The following is a 2,344-nucleotide window of genomic DNA, read 5'->3' as shown; positions in this document are numbered from 1 at the left end:
GCAATGGTCTCATTGTCCTGACGGTCAATGTCAGTAAGAGCCTGCATTCCCCCATGTACTTCTTCCTTAGCTACCTGTCCCTGGTGGAGATCACTTACTCCTCTACGGTTGTCCCTAAATTCATCACAGACTTACTTGCCACGATTAAAACCATCTCCCTGGAGGGCTGTGTGGCTCAGATATTCTTCTTCCACTTCTTTGGAGTTACTGAGACCTTCCTGCTGGCAGTCATGGCCTATGACCGCTATGTGGCCATCTGCAGACCCCTTCACTACACAACCATCATGAGGCGGTCTCTGTGTCGCCTTCTGGTGGCTGGATCCTGGCTTGGGGGCTTTTTTCACTCCATGATCCAGATTATCATCACTCTCCAGTTGTCTTTCTGTGGCCCCAATGTGATTGACCACTACTTCTGTGACCTCCATCCCTTATTCAAACTTTCTTGCACTGACACTTCTGTGGAGGGGGTTATTGTGTTGGCCAACAGTGGATTATTTTCTATCTTCTCCTTCCTCCTCCTGGTGTCCTCCTATATTGTCATCCTGTTCCACTTGCGGAACCATTCTGCAGAGGGGAGGCGCAAAGCCCTCTCCACCTGTGCCTCTCACATCACCGTGGTCCTCTTGTTCTTTGGTCCTGCCATCTTCCTCTACATGCGGCCCCCCTCCACCTTCACTGAGGACAAGTTGGTGGCGGTGTTCTACACGGTTGTCACCCCCATGCTGAACCCCATCATCTACACACTCAGAAATGCAGAGGTGAAGAATGCCATAAGGAAGCTGTGGGGGAAGAGCATGAACTGAAGGATGGACTGAAAATGAAAACACGAAAAAATTATCATGTATAGGTGGTGACCAAAAATGCATTCAGATTTTAGTCAACTTAGGAATTGAGGAAAAGTTACCTGTTCATATTTTTTTCTTGTATTTAGATGATCCCCTTATATTCCATTGTACTAATCACAGCTGCACTAACTTATTGCTGTTTGTAGTTTGGAGAATGATTTGGAGAAGAGCTGCATCTTTCCTCTTCTTGTTTTGTCCATAGACTGTGAATTCCCATCATATTGTTTTCTACCTGTGCACCCTTGGGATCATTCACTTTGCCTCTGGTGTTAGCATGGTGTGGGAGGTGGAGACCGAAGTTTACGTTTTGTACTGTCCTTCTCGGCTAAAGTTGTGAGAGTCCCAAGAAGGCTTTTATACTTCATCTGGTTCCTCTACTTTATTTACCTGATTCTGTTGCCTGAAATTCCACATTTGGAGATTTATTTCACAGGAGTAAGATATTGTTAGAATGGAAATGTCTTTTGGGTATGAAATACAATGAAGGTATCATTAACCATTAACTTGGACAATTTTAGAAGACCTTTTATTTTCTAGACAGTTACTATCTGGGCACTGAGGTGTTGGCTGAAGCCAAATCCAGCTCATTGCCTGTTCTTGTACATGGTTTTTATACTTAAAAAAACCAAAGTAGAAAAATATTTGATGTTACATGAATGTTTTGTGAGTGTAAAATTTTAGTGTCCATAAATACGGTATTGGACTACGGTCATGCCAATTATCCTACTTTTTCTCTGTGGTGGCCTTTGCGGTATGGTAGCACAGTTGAGTAGTTGTCATGGAGACTGTGTGGTCAGCAAGGCCTAAAATATGTCACCGTTTTCTGAAATAGTTTGGCGCTCCTGGCTTACATCATGTTACGTTTATTGCCTACTCGGCAAAAAGTTTGGGGGCCAGCAGTTCTAGGGTTGTTTTGTTAATTCTGTGATGCCAGAGCACCTGGTCTGTGTGTCTTGAATTCTCTTGACTGTGCCTCTGCCCATGGCCACAGCACATCTAGGTATTATGTGCTCATATGAGGGGGAGCAGGGGCTCTCATTTTATTTGGGAAATATTTCCTAGAGACCCCTCAGAACAACTCATATTCATACTTTTATTGACCAGAACAGAAAATTTTCTTATTTCTTCCCACATGTCCATACCTAGATGTGAGGGAGGCTGGGATAGTGAATAGTGGTAAAGGGGAATGGGATGATGTTACCAGTTTAGATTAGGCACTGTGTTTCTCCTGGGCTGGGCATCTCGGTGCTTGGACAGGGTCAGGGTTGTCATTAGGAAGAGATGTCTGCCACAGGGAGTTTTGGTGCACCTGGACATAGTGGATGGATTTGGATTGGTGCCAGAGTGACTGACCAAAATCCAGGTCAATCACTTGGTAGCTCAGCCTCAGGCATGTGACCGAAGCTCTCTGCAATCCAGCGTCCTTGGCATGCACGCGTGGGTCAAGTGCAGGAAACCTTTTCCATTAGGTAACAGTTTTCCTGTGAATGCATCTGCTT

At 44.8% G+C, this 2,344-nt stretch overlaps 1 protein-coding gene across 1 annotated transcript in view; it reads left to right on the top strand.

Moving 5' to 3' along the window:
- LOC115272094 (olfactory receptor 4B1-like) overlaps positions 1 to 803 on the top strand; it is a 6,343-nt gene extending 5,540 nt beyond the window's left edge. The window contains exon 2 of the mRNA XM_029915121.1: positions 1 to 803. This exon is cut by the window's left edge and continues 2 nt beyond it. Coding sequence (XP_029770981.1) covers positions 1 to 803 — 803 coding nt within the window.
- The last annotated feature ends 1,541 nt before the right edge of the window (positions 804 to 2,344 follow it).

This window comes from Suricata suricatta, chromosome 11, assembly GCF_006229205.1.
Source record: "Suricata suricatta isolate VVHF042 chromosome 11, meerkat_22Aug2017_6uvM2_HiC, whole genome shotgun sequence".
NCBI classification, from domain to species: domain Eukaryota; kingdom Metazoa; phylum Chordata; class Mammalia; order Carnivora; family Herpestidae; genus Suricata; species Suricata suricatta.
This window is presented reverse-complemented; position numbering and strand designations above follow the sequence as displayed.